General features: G+C 48.1%; 1 protein-coding gene across 1 annotated transcript in view; it reads left to right on the top strand.

The window, feature by feature from the left end:
* Positions 1-17,807, top strand: part of VWF (von Willebrand factor) — a 137,440-nt gene that overhangs the window by 54,147 nt on the left and 65,486 nt on the right. The window contains exons 16-18 of the mRNA XM_049624950.1: positions 3,537-3,777; positions 9,609-9,703; positions 13,548-13,708. Coding sequence (XP_049480907.1) covers positions 3,537-3,777; positions 9,609-9,703; positions 13,548-13,708 — 497 coding nt within the window. The remainder of the gene's footprint in view (positions 1-3,536; positions 3,778-9,608; positions 9,704-13,547; positions 13,709-17,807) is intronic.

Genomic DNA, 17,807 nt, shown 5'->3' with positions numbered 1-17,807 from the left:
TCTCCTCCACCCCCCCCCCCCCCAACTCCTGCAGGACAGGCGGTGGGGACTGGCTCTCTCACAGGACAGTGTGATTACTCTAGCCTGTTCCTGGAGGGCGAGTTGCATCCCTCTGCCTGGTGGTGGTCTAGAACCTTGGAGTTCCTGGGAAGCAGAGATTTCATGTGGCTGCTGCCACCTAGTGTTGCATACATGTATGGCCAGGTGGAGGAATGAGGGAGTCCCAGATCCCAATGGGTCTCTGCACTCAGGTGTGGGGAATGCACCTGCGGATCCTTTGCTTGTAACTCCAGCCAGATGATCAGTAGACTCCTGGCCCACATCTCTGGCATTGATAGAGTTATGTAAAGTTGAATGACATCAATGTCCCCAGCTGACTTTGGAGTCTCACTCTGCCATGTTAGATTTCTGCCACCACGGCTGGTATCTGCTCCACATTCTGGACCCTCGAACAGCTAGATTGTGCTCACTCTGTTGTTGGTGGTGCTGCACGGGGAACATGTGCCGAGTGCCCAGCATGGTCAGGCAATGCCAGTGGTGTAGAAACTGCCTCCGTACTAGGTGACTGTCACACTGAGTAAAAGGATAATGAGATTAAGGCAGAGGCAATCAATCAAGGAAGGCTTTCTGGAGGTGGTGTACTTGACCAGGCTTTAAAAAGTCACCATCTTGGCAGAAAAGAGTTGTTCCACAGGCGGATAGTAGTAGTGATGCATGGAAATGAGGAGGATATTCTGGGAGGATGAGGTGTCGTGAATATTCTGATTTTTAGGGTGAAGTAGATGTGCGTGGAGACTAATATGCCCGTGGTCCTGGCAGAAGCAGGGAAATAGGAGCTATGAGAGGCAGAGAAAGGTCCTAATATATATCACGTATTTGAAGAAGCTTAGGTACAGGGCTCTAGAAGTGTCACTATTGGGGTCTAATGAGCCAACTCATGTTTCAAGTCTAAGCAGTGTCCTAAAAAAAGAGGAGCAGAGACAGAAGTGAGGATGAAAGGGACCACATGTATGCATGCATGCAGTTGTGCCTCCCTGTCCCTCTGGGTCGGGGATGCCAGAGTCATGGCCAGCAGCCAGAAGAGCAGAGTCTGAGGCCTTGCTGGAACTTGCGGGTGACTTCCCCGCCCTGCGGCCTTGAGCCCATCATCTCCCCCTCCACCTCAGTTTCCTCATCAGGGTTTGCTGTTTAGAAACTGGGCAAAGTAATGAGGAAATGGCGTGCTGTTCATGACTATGCTTTGGTTGTCCACCAATATTAGAAATACTGCATTATCAGTGTGCTACAGCATCTGAAGGATTTCCTCATTTAGGACGTTCTCCCAGATCACTGAGGGCTTACCGGCACGTTCTGTAATCTCATGAAAGCTGCTGTCCTTCACCTCCTGAGAACAGAACAAAAGGGAACAGGCTGAGACTGTGGGAGCAGGGACTGAATTTGGAGGCAGAAAATGTACGGGTGGTGGGAAGTTTTCTGTCTCTATGGGCTTATGTGGAGGTGAACCAGCGAAGAGGCTGGCCAAATGGTCCTGGAGGCCTGAGCCCCGAGGAGGGTGGGCAAGACTCCTGGGTTCCTGACTCCATCCTGTACCTCATTTTCTCCCTGAGAAATGAACAGAGCTCCCTACACCACTAACTCCATCCTTAAGAAGCGCCCCCATCAGCTGGGGATGCTCATGAAGCAAGGAGTGATCATGCTGTGAGGAGATTGGGAGAAGCATGCTTTGTTTTGCTCGTTACTTGGTTACATTTCCTTTGGGAAGAAAAGAGCATAGGCTTCTTGTAGATGGGGATCAAGTCTTAACCACTTCTGCCTCCATGAGCCTAGCACAGCCCCTGGCACACAGTGGGAGCATGAGAAACGTCTGTTAAACTGAGGTGGCCACTGCTCCTTCTGGGGAGGAAGCCCAGAGGAGAAATTCAATATGGCTTGAAGCCAGTTCTAGAGGCATCTGTCAGAGAGAAAAAGCTCTCTGCTCCAGCTGCTCCTTAATAGGTGAATGAATGTACCCTTAATATCACAGGTTCAATGGATTGAAAGAGAGTTGCATTTTAATTGCCCAAAACACCCCATCTTAACACACCCTGCTCTCAATACTCATCCACTGACCCAACCTCTCTGCTAGTTCAGAGAAAAACCCATGTCTAATATGGTTACGGAGCCCCCTCCCTTCTCAGATCCCCTCAAATACTAAACCCTGAGCAGGTGCAGGAGGGGAAGCCTACAGGGGCTCTCCAGGTGTTCTCACCCCCATGTCTGAGGTTCACGGCCAGGGCTTCCTTTTACACTTTCTGTGACACATTTTGCCAGTGGGTGTCCACTGTAGAAATGGATTCTAACAGAGAGGGCAAGGTTTCTAATGGTCCCAGCAGGAGTGTCCTCAGAGTGAGGTGGTCATTTCTTGGATAGGAGCTGATTAGCAAGAAGAAAGCCTTTAGAAAGGGCAAAGCACTTCCCACGCCCCCAGTAAAGGGGTTCCTCATCGGGGTGCTCACGGTGTTGGCCAGAATCCAGGAGTGCTAGGTCTTCTTAGGCCTGGGCCTTCATCTGGAATACCCCTCCCATCTGGAGCCCCCTGAGCTGGGGCTGTGTTTCCACAGTCATCATCATGATAAAACAGCCGTGAGCATTTACCATGTGCCAGGCATTACTCTGAACTTGTTAGCTCCCTTAACCTTGACAACAATCCAGGTGGGTGTTAGTCTATTCCAGTGAGGAAACTGCTCAAGGTCACAGCGTAACTAACTAATGGCAGAACCAAGGCTTGAACCCAGGAATTTGGGAGACAGAGCCTGTCCACTTCCCTGTATTGCTGCTTTGGCACACGTCCTCTTGGGTCTTGTCTGCTGTGCTGTTTCTCTGTGGGAAGAGGCCAGGGAGAGTGAAGGAGGGGAGGAGACAGGGCTGCCCACCTGGCTGAGGCAGGCACAAGAGTGTCCCCGCACTTTGTGGCTGTCCTCAAAAGCATGGCTCCTAAGGGGTTGTTTCCTTTGTAGAGCATAATGGTTAAGAGCATGAGCTCTTGGTCATAGAGAGCTGGGTTTAAATCCTGCCTCTGCTTCTTCCTGGGAGGCATGACCTTGTCAAATTACTTAGCTTATGTTTGAGTTTTCTTACTCGTAAGAAGAGGACTATGAGATCTAATTCAATGGGAGGCGTAAAAGGCACAGAAGCTGGTGAAAAGCAGGATATTCAGTAGATGCTCAATTATCATCATCCCAGGAGAAATGCCCTTGCCTGTCATGCCCAGTTCTTTTTAATATTCACAGTGTCAAAATCCACCTGATTTCTACATGTCCCAGACTTCAAAGATTCAGAGACCACTAAAGCAGGATCCCCCTAGTTCAGCAGAGGGGAAACCGTGTGCATTCATTATTATCATAGGCATTTGTGAGCATGACAATACAGTTTTGCTCCTGGTAGGAAAGGAAGGTAGTGATTGTACAGATACAATTGGGGTTACAGGTCCTAGAAAGACAGTCCTTGTCATCTGCATGTTTCCACTGAGGCCTTCCTTTCCCTTGCCTCTCTCCCAGCGCTGAGCTGCCCACAGGGCCAGGTGTACCTGCAGTGTGGGACCCCTTGCAACATGACCTGTCGCTCCCTTTCTTACCCGGATGAGGACTGCAATGAGATCTGCCTGGAAGGCTGCTTCTGCCCCTCAGGGCTGTACCTGGATGAGAGGGGAGACTGTGTGCCCAAGGCCCAGTGCCCCTGTTACTATGACGGCGAGATCTTCCAGCCTGAAGACATCTTCTCAGACCATCACACCACGTGGTAAGTGCATGCAGCAGGACCGGGGACCTCAGGAATGGCAGGGCTTGAGAGGAAAATGCAACTCCAAATCCTTCATTTTGTGGGTGGGAAACTGGGGCCCAGGGAAGAAAGTGCCTTGCCCAGACTTGCACGGCAAGTCAGAAGGAAAGCTGGGATTTCACCCAGCTGGAGTGGCTTCCTTACTCATGGCTGGCAGGAGGACTGTTTCAGCTTCATTGCCAACTCTCATGTGTTGAGCCCCATTTCCCTGCAGTAGGTCTTAGTTTCCCTTTTTGAGAACAGGAAATGGGAGGGCTCCCTGTCCCCTCCCCTGTAGCCCCCTGGCAGTGTTCCCAGGCGGGGGCATTTGAACCAGCAGAAAATAGACTAAGGCAGCCTCACCTCAGTGGTTCATTGCTACCCTGACTTGCTTTACATACTTCCCTGAAAAATAGCTCCAATCACACTTGCTTCTTTTGGCCCTTTGCCCCGGCCCTCTGTCCTGGTCCGTTTCAGAGGGGTTGTCACGGTCACAGGAGAAATTTATGACATTTCCTTGTCACCTGCTCTGGCCTGGGTGCTGGCTTAGAGATTGGTGATCTGAAGGAGAACAAGACACAGTGTGTGCCCCAAAGAAGCTGATGGTTTACTAGGGAGACCAGTTAAAATGTCCTGTGGAATATTTCAGACATAAAAGTAGAGAGAATAGAGTGAGGAGCCCTAAGGCATCTGTCCCCAGATTCAGTGATTATCAGCACTTTGCCATTCTTGTTTTATCTATTCCCTCCTCCCCCTTTTGGCTGGAATAAAGAAAATCTCAGATATTACATCATTTCATCTGAAAATATTTCAGTATGTGTTTCTAACAGATAAGCACTTAAAAAACCCGATCTAACCATAATACCATTGTTCAGATAAGCACTAACAATGATTCCTGATAACACCTAATATTCCATCCATGTTAGCTTTCTTGACTGTCTCAAAATGTCTTTTTATATATAATTGGTTTGTTCAAATCAGAATCCAAACAAGGTCTGCACACTGTGTGTGGTATGAAGCTTTTCCTCCTCACTTAGTGAGATAAGTTTGTGGTCCTTCGCCATCTCTTATGCCCAGAGCAGGTTGGTTATGCTTGGATGGAAAGAATGGTTGTCATTGGACTTGGATTTAAGCAAAATGCGTTGTATCCCCCTCTGGACTGTGACCTCCCCAAGAGTAGAGACCACATCTTAGGTCCTGATTCCCAGCACCCAACACACTCATGGCAGAAAATAGGCATAGTCAATGTTTACGGAGATGAAATAACAATCATATTTGGTAGGCTCGCCATTTTGTAGACATAAAAATCTCTGCTCACTCAGAAAAGGTCAGATTGCTTCCACTTGGGAGGAGCTGGAGAAGACCCAGTGCAGGAGGTAGCTTTGGGTTTGAGGAAGATTCTAGCAGTGGGCGTGGGCCGGGCCTGTGGAGGAGGGCTTTGGGGTGGAGCCGAGGCCCAGGGCCCAAAACACACAGGGAGTACTCACCAGTCACCAAGGTAAGTCCTCTGGGGGGGCATATGTTGCATGAAGGGAAGATAAACCTGGGAGGATGTTGGGCATCTTCGAAAGATGGGGAGGGGGGACTGGAGCAGTAGGCAGGGAGGACCTCAGAGGTTTTGAAAGAGCAAATAGGTCAAAGCGTAGCTTTAAGGAGTGGGTTCTGGAAGCTGCATGAGGTGTGGAGGCAGGGAGATCAGTTGTGGGAAGAAGTTGACACAGTCTGGTCAAAACGTGCTAAGGCCCCGGGCCAATACTAGCAGTGGAGATAGAGCAAGGGGACAGAGGCCAGAGACCCCAGGAAGTAAACAGACTGGGGGGACATGTAGGGGGATGAGGTTGGCTGAAGACGGCCCCGGGGTTCTGGACTGGAGTGCCCGGGAGTGCAGGAACAACAAGAGGGCTCCTTGTGGGTAGGGGGAGGATCATGAATTTGGTCTTAGCCTGGATGGCTGAGTTGCCAAGAACGCATGCTGGTGAGTGAGGGGAAACAGTCACCGGAAGGGTGGGTGTGGGACTCGAGTGAGAGGTGGAGGCTGGACAAGATTTGCGTGGAGGTGTTCTGTATGGCTGTAGGGGCAGCCGGGCCCACGAAGGAAGTGGATTGAGGAGCAGAAAAGGAAACTGAGTTCAGAGCTTGGGGGCATGTTCAGAGGGCCAGGGGAGCAGAAAGAGGATCCTATGAGAGAGGCCAAAGGAAAAAGGCAAGCAAAAAGGCACAGCGAATGCCGGGCCATATGGTGGAGGTGAGGAGAGCAGGAGAGTGACAACATCTGTTGGTCTGAGCATTGGGCCTTCACCCAAGCAGTCGTTTTACTCCGGTTGTCCAGCTATGATTTTCAGGGTGTTTCTCTCTGGGACCTTAAAACAATGCCGTTAGAAGGCAAGCATCGCTTTTCTTAGTAAGGAATTTGAGGCTTAGGGAGATTATCACTTTCCCAAATCATCTAGCCAGTGATAGAACCCAGGGACTCTTAGACTCTTCATATTACATGGAGAGGAGGCTGTTGAATTTGGCAATCGGAAGGTCATAGTGGCTCCCATGTTGCAGTAGTGTGGTGAGGAAAGAAGCCAGAGGGTAGGAGGCTGGGGTGACTTGGAGGGCAGCACGTGTCCCTGGTCATTTTGCCATATTGGAGGCACAGGGAAGGTGGGGAGATGAGGTGCAGAGGGCCCTGGGTGAGCAGAGCTGGGGAATAGCCCTGGCTTCAGGCTTTCTTCAGGATTTGCACATCAGTGACCTCTCCATGATATGTTCCCGGGCTCTCCTTTGGGCACCAGGGCTGAAAGCTATTGTCTGTCCTGTCTCTCCACTTCATTTAGAAAACTGGATTTCATGGAGAATGGGAACCATCAGGAACTTGGGGCTTGTTTTGTGGCTCTTTATTTTTATCCCCGCACACTGAAGAGTGAGCCCCATGGAGCAAATGCTGGTGATGCCCACAAGAGGTAGTAGGAAGGTACAAACACATGTGTCTAGAAGTATCTTTAGGCTGTTTGGTCACCAGACAGGCATCATGATAGAGCACTTACACTATTGCAAGCCAGGTTCTGGGCCAGGAGTTGATTATAATCCTACCTACAAGGTTTTTCTTCTCTTTTCTCCTTTCTAAAAATAAAATTAAGCTTTTGGGTCATGTCCAAATGACAGACAGACCATGACATGAGGATATTTTAAAATCAGGTGTTAGTTAAAAACCAGAGGGCGCAGTTTCTGCATGTGCCCAGAGAGGGAAGGGCTGATTCTCTTTTGCTCATTTAATAAATTTTCATTGAACAGCAGCCACATTAAAAATCATTTAAAATCATTACTATTAGAGAAATACAAATCACAACAACGAGTATTACTTCATATCTACTAGAGTGGAAAAATTTGAAATCTGGGTAATGCCAAGTGTCGGCAGGGCTGTGGAATATGGGGCCCCCGCTCTGCTACTGTTAGGACATACACCTGTTCAGACACCCCAGTATCTTTCCCAAACCTAAATCTGATTATGTCGTATCCCTGCTTGGAATCCTTAATAGCTTCCCCTCAGTAGGCCTTAGGATAGAGACCAAATCCCTATGATGGCCTCCCAGGCCCCATGTGATCTGACCCCTGCCTACCTCTCCTTTCTCCAGTCTCCTGGCCTTCTTTAATCTGGAAGGTGCATTGCTCCTGGTGCCCAGGAAAGCAGTTGGCATGATTTATGCAAATTAGATACCCACACCTGATATGCCCACAGTCCTGCTCTCAGGCATATACACTAAAGAAACTCTCACACAGGCTCTTAAGGGCATATGTATGAAGATGTTAGTCACAGCTTTGTTTGAGGTCTGTGTCCATCCCTGGGAGGGTGCATGGGGAAAAGGCAGTGGATGCACACAGTAGAGGATCATGCAGCCTTAGAAGCACCGGGAAAGTAGGTATGTATTAGCAGGGTTCAATCTTGAACACGTGGTGGTAAAGAAAACGACAAAACACTGTGATATATGAGATAGTACCACTTATACAAGTTAAACATACAGGCATGCGAAAGAAATACATATTTTATGAGAATATATGCAGGCAGGTCTACACTGAACAGAATAAGATTGTATTAGTTTTCTGTATCTATTGCTGCATAAAAAAATTAACCCCAAATTTAACAGCTTGAAAGAAAGGACATGTATAATGTCACACGGTTTCTAAGGAGCAGGACTCCTGGAGCAGCTTGGCTGGGTGACTAGGTTTGCTCATGAGGTTGGAGTCAAACTGTTGACCAGGGCTGCAGGCTGAGTCATCTGGAGACTTGCCTGGCTCTGGAGGCTCCATTCCCAGCTCATTCACACAGCTCTTGGCAGAAGGCTTCATTCAGTTCCTCGCCATGTGGGCCTCTGCATTGGGCTGCTCGTGAAGTGGTTCCCCGGAGTGAGTAATCCAAGAGAGCACCAGGACAGGAGCTGCAGTCTTTTATAGCCTAATCTCAAGTGACACATGGTATGTCACTGCTGCCACATACTGTCGGCACACAGATCAACCTTGGTGCAACGGAGATGACACAAGAGTTTGAACACCAGGAAGTGGGGATCCTCGGGGGCGCTTTAGGAGACTACATGTCATAAAAATAATTGCCCGTGTTAGGGGAGGGGATTGGGATCGGAGGAGAGGAATAAAAGAATATGTAAAAAAAATATTGGATACTTTATGCAGAGCCTTATGCTGCCTGCTGAACAGATAATGAGCAAACCCGGTCACAACTTCTACCGTCTTTGATCTTATAGTCCAGTGACACAGAGAGATGTTAACCAAATAATAACTCCAATACATGCAGAGTCACAAGTGTGGAAGAAAGAGAAGTACGTGGTTTATGAATCCTTGAAATGGGCTAGAGAAAAGGTAGGCAGGAGTCAGATCGCATGCGGCCAGGGAGGCCATCTGAGGGATTTGGTCTCTTTCCTAAGGCCTCTTGAGGGGAAGCTACAAAGGAGTCCCAGCAGGGAGGTGACATAATCATATTTAGGCTTTGGAAAACCCTTGGGCTGCCAGGAGGAGTGTGTTTTGGAGAGAGGCAAGAATAGGTGCAGAGACATCAGTCAGTTAGGAGCTTCTGCCTTGTCCAGGTGACAGGTGGTGGCAGCTTATGGCAGTGAAGGTAGAGAAGTGGATGTGAATGCCAGAGACGTTTAGGAGACAAGGTCCAAGGGCTTGGTGATGGTCAGACGTGGGGGTTGGGAAGAAGGCAGTATCAGGGCTGACCCCTCGTTTGCTGGTTTGTGAAACTGGATGGTTGGTGGTATCATACAATGAATCAGAGCCCTGGCGGGGGACTGGCTTTGGTGGTGGGATCATGACTTCAGTTTTGGGCATACTGAGTTTGAAGTCTTTGTTATGCCAAGATGGCTATCATGTGGGCACTTGCATACACGGATCTTGGGTTCAAAGGAGAGATCCCAGCTGCTGGTGTAAATTTGTGAGTCGTCTCTGTCATAGAAGCTGAGTGTATGGATGGCAGCCTAGAATGAGAGCCCAGGGTGCAGCCAGCAGAGGGGTGAGCCTGAAAGAGCAACTAGAAAAGTAGGAGGAAAACCAGGAGAGATTTGTTTCTTGTCCTAGAAGAACAGGATAGTCACAGTGGTGAATAATGTCGAAAGGGATCGGGTAAGGAAAGAACTGAAGACGTTCCACTGGGTTTGGTGACATAGAGAGGGTGAGTGGCCTTAGCGGGCTGTGTTTCAGATGAGTTATGGGACTACCTTGACTTGGACGGGGAGACGGTGAGTGGGAGGTGAGGAAAAGGAGCCAGCAAGCATAGCCGCTCTTACGAAGCTGGGTTCTGACTTTCCTCTCTGCAGCTACTGTGAGGATGGCTTCATGCACTGTACCACGAGTGGAGCCCCAGGAAGCCTGCTGCCTGACACTTTCCTCAGCAGCCCCCTGTCTCACCGCAGTGAGTACTGTCCCCCTGGAAGGGCTCTTCACCTCGCCGCTGGGCTGCTCTGTCTGATGTGCCTGTGCATTCAGGCACATGTCAGGGTTGACACCATTTTTATGTTCATGTGAGTGGTTTTCAGGTCTTGACATGCCTTTGCATGTGTGCATCCAAATTATTGAGGCAGGGAGGAATTTTATTTCAGGGGAAAAATTGAGTTATCTGCAAGATGGATTCAGTGAGACCTCTGTTTTGCCCATGGTGACCTTAACCCAGTGAGTAGCTGTAAGTTGGTCACCTTGATTGTGGTGAGACCACCCCCCTTCGTCAGCCTCTTTTTACTCAGGGACATACTTACAAGGATGTCTGTCTGTCTGTCTATCTATCTGCTTATCTATCTAATTGTTTTATTTTATTTATTTTTCTTTCTCAGGATAAGTGTACTCTCTTTAATCCCCTAGTTCCCCCATCCCCCCACACACCTCCCCTCTGGTAACCATCCATTTGTTTTTTGTAGTTAATAATCTGTTTCTTGGTTTGTTTCTCTCATTTCCACCCCCCTTTGCTCATTTGTTTTATTTCTTAAATCCCATATATGAGTGAAATCATATAGTATTTGTCTTTCCCTGACTGGCTTATTTTGCTTATGATTGTACTCTCTAGCTCCATCCATGTCATTGTAAATGACAAAATTTCATTCTTTTTTATGACTGAATAATGTTCCGTTGGATATATATATCACATCTCCTTTATTCAACGATTTATCCATGGACACTTAGGCTGCTTCTGTAGTTTGGCTATTATAAACAATGCTATTTAAAGGCAGATGTGCATGTATCCCTTTGAATTAGTGTTTTTGTAATTTTTGGGTAAATACCCAGTAGTGTGATTCTTGGATTGTAGGGTAGTTCTATTTTTAGCTTTTTGAGGAACTGCCATACTGTTTTCCACAGTGGCTGCACCAGTCTGCATTCCCATCAACAGTGTACGAGTGTTCTTTTTTCTCACCTCCTTGCCAACACTTATTGTTTCTTGCATTGTTGGTTTTAGCCATTCTGACAGGTGTATGGTGATAGTGCATTGTGGTTTTTGTTTTCATTTCCCTGATGATGAGTGATGTTGAGCATCTTTTCATGTGTCTGTTGGCCATCTGGGTGTCCTCTTTGGAGAAATAGGTCTTCTTTGCAGAATGTCTTCTGCCTATTTTTTAACTGGATTACTTATTTTTTGGATGTTCAGTTGTATCAGTTCTTTGTATATTTTGTATACTAACTCTTTATCAGATATGTCATTTGCAAATATCTTGTCCAATTCTGTAGGTTGTCTTTTAGTTTTATTGATTGTTTCTTTCACTGTGCAGAAGTTTTTTGTTTTGATGTAGTCCAAATAGTTTATTTTTTTATTTTATTTCCTTTGTCTCAGGAGATTTATCTAGAAAAATGTTGCTTCAGCCAATGTCAGCAAGATTACTGCTTGTGCTCTCTTCAAGGATTTTTTATGGTTTCAGGTCTCACATTTAGGTCTTTAATGACAAGGGTACCTGTTTAGAAAGCTTCTCAGATGGATGTGAAAGAGGAGAGTTTGGGCATATTGTTCTCAGTTTGAAGGTCCTAATAGTTGCTACACTGTTGAAGGACAAGGCACAGAAGGGAGAAGGGGCTGACCTAGCTTTGAGGGGACCATATTCACACTTATGGATCAGGGAAAACTAATTGGCTTCCAGATGGATCCTTGCTTAGAAAGGACTGTCCCAGTAGGAGGGAGAGGGATGCTATTAGGCAGATAAATGAGCTATTTTCAACATCTGGCTTGACCACCTCTCTCTGCCTTCTGCTTCCCTCAAGACGCCATCTCTCCAAGTGACACAGATGTGTGCCATGCATTGGCTTTCCAGTTTGTCCTGGTGAGAAGTCAGGCTGCCCTGTATGACTGATTGGGGAGCATCTCTCAGCCTTGAGCTGGGACAAGATCCTAAGCATGTGAGTGGCTTACAAGTTGAAATCAGAACTTGTGACCTTGTCTTTTTCTGTTCAGGCGGCTCTAACAAAACACCACAGACTAGGTGGCTTAACTATGAGAAATACAGGAATGTATTTATATATGGAGGCTGGAAGTCCAAGATTAGGGTGCCAGCAAGGTCAGGTAAAGTTTGCAGACTTCTCCTGTGTCCTCACAGGGCAAGAAGGGCTCGGAGCTCCATGGGTTGTCTTCATCAGGGCACAAATCCAATTCGTGAGGGCTCTACCCTCATGGCCTCATCACTTCCCAAAGGGCTCATTTCCTATCACAACTACCTTTGGGGTCAACACATGAATTTACGGGGGCACATTTAGTCTGTAGCGGATCTCAGGGTCACTAAATCCTTCTCCTCCTCTCTTTGCCGATTGCTCATGTCCCTGCCCTCTCTTGGCTTTTTTCTAGCTGATAGTTCCTGGAAGTGGTCATCTTTTGTGAAGTCAAGAAGCTCCTAGAATTTTGTACGATTTGGAAGAGCCACTTGACCTTTTAGGGTTTCAGTTTCCTAACAAAAGGTTCCATATAAAATTAAGACTGGGGGGTGCCAACGTGGTTCAGTTGGTTAAGCATCTGACTTCGGCTCAGGTCATGATCTCACAGTTGGTGAGTTCGAGCCCTGCGTTGGGCTCTGTGTTGACAGCTCAGAGCCTGGATCCTGCTTTGGATTCTGTGTCTCCCTGTCTCTCTGCCCCCTCCCCAGCTCATGCTCTGTCTTTCTCTCTCTTAAAAATAAATAAACATTAAAAAATTAAAAAAAAATAAGGTCGGAACCTGTTCATAGGAGACAGTAAGTGCTCTATGCAGTAAGATAGAAATGCTGTGAAGTGCATCTGGGTTTTTGAAAGGAAAGTGCTGTATCAATCATCTGATGTTATCATTTATTCAATCAGCCATTGATACCTCCCAACTGTCAGGAAATATGATACATCCTGAACAAAGGAGACACAACCCCTGCTTTCACGGAACATTTATTCTGGTATTCTAGTTGGCAATGGGTGGGCAATCAACAAATAAGTAAAACAGACAGTATATCAGAGGGTGGTATTGGAGGCCATCCGATGGAGGCTTGACAAAGCAGGCAGGGCGGGGAAGGGTGTCAAGGGACAGAGTGTAGCAGATTTAAATAGAGCGGCTGGAGTGGCCAGTGGCTGGGCAGAAAATGACATAGGGGCACCTGGGTGGCTCAGTCGGTTAAGCGTCCGACTTCAGCTCAGGTCATGATCTTGTGGTCCGTGAGTTCGAGCCCCGTGTCAGGCTCTGTGCTGACCGCTCAGAGCCTGGAGCCTGTTTCAGATTCTGTGTCTCCCTCTCTCTCTGACCCTCCCCCGTTCATGCTCTGTCTCTGTCTTAAATAAATGTTAAAAAAAATTGAAAAGAAAAGAAAAGAAAATGACATAGAAATCTCCCCTTAAGTTTTTTGTAACTAAATTAGCATGACCATTTTAGGAATGGTCCCCTTGGGGCCCCCAAAGGTTACTTTTTATCACCCAAATGCAGGTCCTATAAAGCCTAGGTCTGGACATTTCTGCAGTGCCTCCCGATTTAATGCAACCTGCTATGGCAGGCTCAAGGGGATGAGGAACGTGGGCAGTCATAGGGTTGTGGAGAGCCAGAGAGGTGCCTTCAATGTAGGCAAAGGTCTGGGGCTCAGATGAATAGATGAGGTGGCCATCTAGTCCCACTTGGGGAACCTGGCTCAGTGTTGGACCTGCTGGAGGTCAGGTCATCCCAGGGAGGGGGCAGTTGGGTCTCTGGAAGTGAGTGGCTGCACCTGGGGGGACCAAGGACAGTGTGGAAGGTAGATTCATCCTTCACGGGTCGCCTCTTTGGTTTTTCTACTTCCAAGGCAAAAGGAGCCTGTCCTGTCGGCCCCCCATGGTCAAGTTGGTGTGCCCTGCTGACAACCCGAGGGCTGAAGGGCTCGAGTGTGCCAAGACCTGCCAGAACTACGACCTGCAGTGCATGAGCATGGGCTGCGTGTCCGGCTGCCTCTGTCCCCCGGGCATGGTAAGCCACCACAGCCACAGAGGTGGGCAGCCTGGCGTTTCCCTGCAGGCGGGCACACATGAGGTGGCTCTGGGGCAGAGAGAGGAAAAAATAGGAGCCAAACAAGAATGGTAATGGGGGCGGAAGTGGTGATGGGGTCAGGGGTGGGGGAGTGCCTTCTGTGGCTGACTCAGCCGCCAAAGTCAGGAAGGGAGATGGTGGGAAAGTGTCTAGAGTCCATCCTGATGAGATCTGACAAAAACACAGGAACTTAGGGCACAGAGGTGCCGGAGGAAGCAAAGCAAGTATTTCCAGAAAATACTTACAAGTGACAACAGGCATTTCCCCTGGAATTTTCCCAAGGGCCGCATTCTACTTACTCAGAGGAAAGAGCACACATGTATTTGCATGTGATTTGCATATATACATATAACTTTCTATTTCAAGAGATGTTGATGTTGCTGCCCCTTCACCAGCAAGGACCAGCCCAAGTCCCTTCCCCTTGCTGAGCCTTGTTTTCCTCATCTGTAGAGTGGGTCACAGTCTTGGCCAGCTCTTGACATTCCATGATTCTGGGGCTGGGGCTTCAAATACCCAATCTGCGGCCAGCGGTTCCTTGGATGCCTTGCAGAGTCCAAGGCATGCTGGTTTGCAACTACCTGGCTCCAGATTGCTGCTGGCGGCAGTGGTGTGAGCGGGCCCCTGCCCCTTACCTTCCCCCCAAGTCTGGTTGTCGGCCGGTGTAGTGTAAACATATGACAGTAGTCCCCCCATCCGTGGTTTTGTTTTCCAAGGTGTCAGTTACCCACAGTTAACTGTGGTCCAGGAGCAGATGCTCTTCCTTCTGACGTCTTGTCACAAGGTCAATATCAGCCTCATGCTTTGTCTCAAAGCCTGTGTCATTGACTTTACTCCATCTCATCCCTTAGGCATTTTGTCATCTCATGTCATCACGAGAAGGGTGAGTGAGTACAGTACAGTAAGGTACTTAGAGAGACCACATTCATAGAACTTTTACTGCAGCATATGTTATAACTGTTTTATTTATTGTTGTTAATCTCTTACTGTGCTGATTTATAAATTAAACTTTATCATAGGTATGTGTATATAGGGAAAAAAAGAGTATATATGGGGCTTGGTATTATCTGCGATTTTAAGCATCCCCTGGGGGTCTTGGAATGCATCCCTGTGGATAAGGAGGGAATGCTGTAGACCTGTTATTCTTGTCACCCTGAAAGAAGCAACTTCTGGGTTCTTCTCTTTCAAAAGCATCAGGTCTTCTTGCTTTCTCTGACTCCAGTTCCCCATACCCAAAGTGAGCAGTGTGTGTCTGGGGCAGGAGTTGTGGACGCCGAAGTGGGAGGGGGCGGGATGGCTCTCATATGGTTGTAAAGGGTATCAGTGATGCCCGGGCCTTGACTTGAAGGTCAGGGTTCTGGCCGATGGGAGATGCCAACGTTCTATAGATGCAACGGGGACTCATCATCGGTAGCCCACAGGAAGGCTGTGCATTGGGGTGTGTGCAGGGCAGATGATTTGTCTCCTTTCCCTCCAGCCCTCCTCCAAGACAGAGAGACTACCTGTTCATTCCCCCCTGGGTGTTCCCCTCTGCTTTAGCCTCTGATGATTCTAAACTGTTTTCTAATGGGGGAGCTAGAGATTGGCACCAGGTTGGGAGCACCCCCAACCTGGATGGTCTTGTTTGATGCCTTCACAGAAGGTGGCTATTCAAGGAGGGGAAACTCAGAGCTGGGTAAGGACAAGAAATAGGCCAGGGGAGAGGAGGCTTCTGTATTGCTCTTTTTATCCTAAAGGATTCTCATTTTGACTGTTCCTTCACTGTACCTGGAGGGGAAATTCTCCAGACATCAGAGAAGGCTCTGGCAAGAAAAGGGGCATCCCTCAGGGGATTATGTCAGCATCAGAGACTCTTCTAAATGAACCTTTTGTTTTTTTCAATGAAAACAGTGCAGATCATCTGAGATAATAAGCACAGTACTTGCGTTATGGTCCCAAACCCCCAATGGAGAGCAAGACCTCAAGTTCAGGATGTGGACACACGGTCAGGAGCTCGTTTGCATTCCCGAAGCCTCTGGCATGCGCTCTGAGGACAGTCTGTGGATGTCTGTCCCATAAGGGGGTGACTCTAACCTCAACCGCAAGGGATTCTAAACTCAAAAGCTCAGAGTGTAAGAGATTGGCTTATTTTCACAACTGCTTCATTACGATGCCGACTAAGGTGCAAATCGTTGAGGCCAGATTCTACAGAGCAGCAAAGCCCATGATTTATGAAGTGCGTAGTGTGCTGGCTGCTGCATGGGACACGTGTTCCTGGCTGTAACACAAAGACAAAGGAGCTGGAAACACCCTGTTTGGGCCCATGTGACGGTGTAGACATCCTACCCAGGGGTGTTTCTCTGTGTGGCCTGTCCCCTGTGGGAGATGGTGAGGATGTGGTGTGTGACTGAGGGTTTTGGGGGAAGAGGTCGGGGATTCTACATTCTGGGGACTTGGAAGAGGGCGGTGGGAGGTGGGGTGAGGAAGTAGCTCTTTGCTGGGGGCAGATCTGTGAGAGTAGAAAGAGCACCCGAGTAGGAACAAGGCAGAGGGCCAAGCCCTCTGTTCAGGCCTCGCTCGCCCTTGGGTGAACATTCATTCTTTCTCTGAGCCTCAGTTGCCTCATCTGTGACATGGACATATAATTCCTGTTATGGGCCCAAAGGGGTTATAGGTGAAAGGGCTACAGAATTGTAGGGATAGCTTTAAGTCTTTTCAGAAATAACCGAGGCGCAGTCTCAGAGGCTCTGCTCACCTCCTGCTTTCCACAGGAGAGATCCATAAAGGGCCTGTTTTCTTAAAATTTCCATCTGTTGTGGACCAAAGCTTTTGTAAATACAATAGAAAAGAATGATCAGAAAAAAAGAAACAAAAAGTAATGACATGCAAAATATGAGTCCCTCCCCCATTTTTATTAGATTCCACAGATGATGTGTTACTCAATTGCCATACGATTTTCCAAACACCTACCCAGTTTGTGTATTTGCATCATCATAGACCCATACTGGCCCTGGACTGAGCTTTGAGCAGCACTGCTCTGGGTTGAAGATTGCCTCTCCCCTTACAGGGCATCTCTCAGTGTCCACTGTAAGGCCAGCAGCAACTGTCTGAAAATGTTGGGAACAGGTTGGGAGTCCCCCTCTCTGTAGTTTCTTTCAAGCTTGGCACCTGCTTACAGCCAGGTTTTCTGGGCCATATTACCAGTCCTGGTACATATGCCTCCTTTCATGGAACAAAGTGTGTGTGGGGGGTGTTTTTTATAAGTGGTCAACGCCCTGGTAGATGGTATGGAAAAGACATTGGACATTGGATTGGAGTCCCATACTTCTAGGTGTGAATCCTGGCTCCTGAGATTTACTCAGCTCTAAAACTGGGTTAAAGGGCTGTTGGGAGGACTGGGGGTGACAGTGACAGGGACATGGAAGTTGCTTAGTAAGTGGTAGTTTAATGACCACTGTAATAAGAAGTTTGTGGGGGAAAACCGTGAATCCTGTGAACAGAGAGATATGCTGTAGGAAATTAGCACACAATGGGAGCAATTCTAAGACCTCTGTATCCACACCCAGAGGCCCACTAGATCAGTAAAATAAGGATGTTGCACTGGAAAGATTCCCATATTTTTCTTTAGTTGAGAAATTCTGGAGTGAACTTCTTGCCTTTGTCAGAATGTTCCCCACTGTCACAGCAAGGTGGCAGCAGAGCACAACCCACTGCCCAGCTCCCTCCTTCCAGCCCCGAGGTAGTGGTAATTCTCTCCTCTCCAGGAGCATCATCCGGTGTAGAGTGAGGAGGAGCATCATCCGGTGTAGAGTGAGGAGGAGCCCTAAAGACCCAGGATTTCAACCCTTCTATCCCCCAGGAATCTGAGCAAAGATAGGAACCATTGAAGGCTGGAAATCCTCGTCTCCTGAGTCCTAGACTGGGCTCCTTCAGCCCTACTTGCCTCCCTCCCTCCCGTGAGGTGGTCTTGGAAAGTTTGGCACCCCCATCTGGGAGACACTCACTTATCCTCCAAAATCTAGTAGTTACACTTTCCAAGCTACTAGTTCCTACTAGTTCTGCT

Source organism: Panthera uncia, chromosome B4 (assembly GCF_023721935.1).
Source record: "Panthera uncia isolate 11264 chromosome B4, Puncia_PCG_1.0, whole genome shotgun sequence".
In the NCBI taxonomy this organism is placed as follows: Eukaryota; Metazoa; Chordata; class Mammalia; order Carnivora; family Felidae; genus Panthera; species Panthera uncia.
The sequence above is the reverse complement of the archived record's forward strand: the minus strand, read 5'-3'. Positions and strand labels throughout refer to the sequence as shown.